General features: G+C 42.0%; 1 protein-coding gene across 3 annotated transcripts in view; it reads left to right on the top strand.

Moving 5' to 3' along the window:
- MARCH7 (membrane associated ring-CH-type finger 7) overlaps positions 1–1,187 on the top strand; it is a 31,281-nt gene that overhangs the window by 13,294 nt on the left and 16,800 nt on the right. For all 3 annotated transcript variants that reach the window (XM_018553162.1, XM_018553161.1, XM_018553163.1), the window contains exon 2: positions 76–242. In XM_018553162.1, the coding sequence (XP_018408664.1) occupies positions 84–242 (159 nt within the window). In that variant the 5' untranslated portion in view covers positions 76–83. The remainder of the gene's footprint in view (positions 1–75; positions 243–1,187) is intronic.

Consider the following 1,187-nt stretch of genomic DNA (forward strand, 5'->3'; position numbering starts at 1 on the left):
TTTATGAGATGGTTTCCTCTGCAACAGATGTCATTCTACAGACATGTATTGATTCACTTTTGTTGTGTCTTTCAGGTTGCGACATGGAACCCAAGCCATCAAGATTGCCAAGACGGATAACAGTCCAGCCTTCCCATTCCTCACCTTTAACAACCAGGATGTTTAGAAGTGGCAGGCTAGGAGGTCAAAGTGAAACATATCGCACTAGTGATAGTTCATTGAGACATGACTCAGAGTTTCCGGTGAGAATGCATAAGCTTTTAGCCATTAAATAACTGTTCAAATACAGGCACTGAAAAGTTTAGTGATCTGAGTAGATACACGTGTGGGCAACAGACACTTGGTGTCTAATAAGAATGCAGAATGTACAATCGGCCATACTGACATCTTGCCTATTTCACCTTTACCAGCTTTGTCTACCCATAGACATAGGGTGGTGCCAACATGACTTGTGCCCTGTTCTTGTTTTGTTCCTAGTCTCATATAAGCCATATAAAAGCAAAGAAACAAGTTCTCAAACTGCAGTGGTCCAAAATAGTATCATCCATGAGCTCTCAGTCCACATACAGGGCTTCCTTTTTTCTTTTCTTTATGGGGCTGGTAGAAGCAGGATCATAAATTAATATTCCTGATCACTGATTGCATGATTTTCTTATCTGAACAGTCAACTGAAAAACCTAGGTTCTTAATGGACAACCACCTTGTGTCTCTGGGTAGACTTGGTGTTTGCATCTGCTCCTTGAACCTCCCTGTTTTATGGGAAACCTAGATGGAGATTGTACACTGGATAACAATTATAGCCAAGCAACTAGTGGGCTTACCAATGATAGTATATATGCTCTACCATTGGTGACCTTCTAAAAATACTAGTTATTTTGCTGTAGTGGTTATCCGGTGGCTTCACAGAATCCAAACTAACATTCAGCAGTGAGTGAGGTCACATCACCTGTAAACAAGCTCTCTGAGTTTGACCGATTCTAAAGCTGGTAAATCGGTGAGACAGCTCAACCACTAGTATTGTCAGGAGCAGAGGTCAGTAATGACTGTCAGTACAGGGTTATATGAAAAAAGATAGACAGACTGAATACATACAGGGCTAGTCACAAAAGGGTGAAGAGTTTGTGCACTTCAATCTAGTACAACATATCTGAAGTGGAGACCTTCCCCCCGCCCCACACCCCCCCCTC

This window comes from Nanorana parkeri, unplaced genomic scaffold (genome assembly GCF_000935625.1).
Source record: "Nanorana parkeri isolate BGI_ZX_2015 unplaced genomic scaffold, ASM93562v1 scaffold112, whole genome shotgun sequence".
Lineage (NCBI taxonomy): Eukaryota > Metazoa > Chordata > Amphibia > Anura > Dicroglossidae > Nanorana > Nanorana parkeri.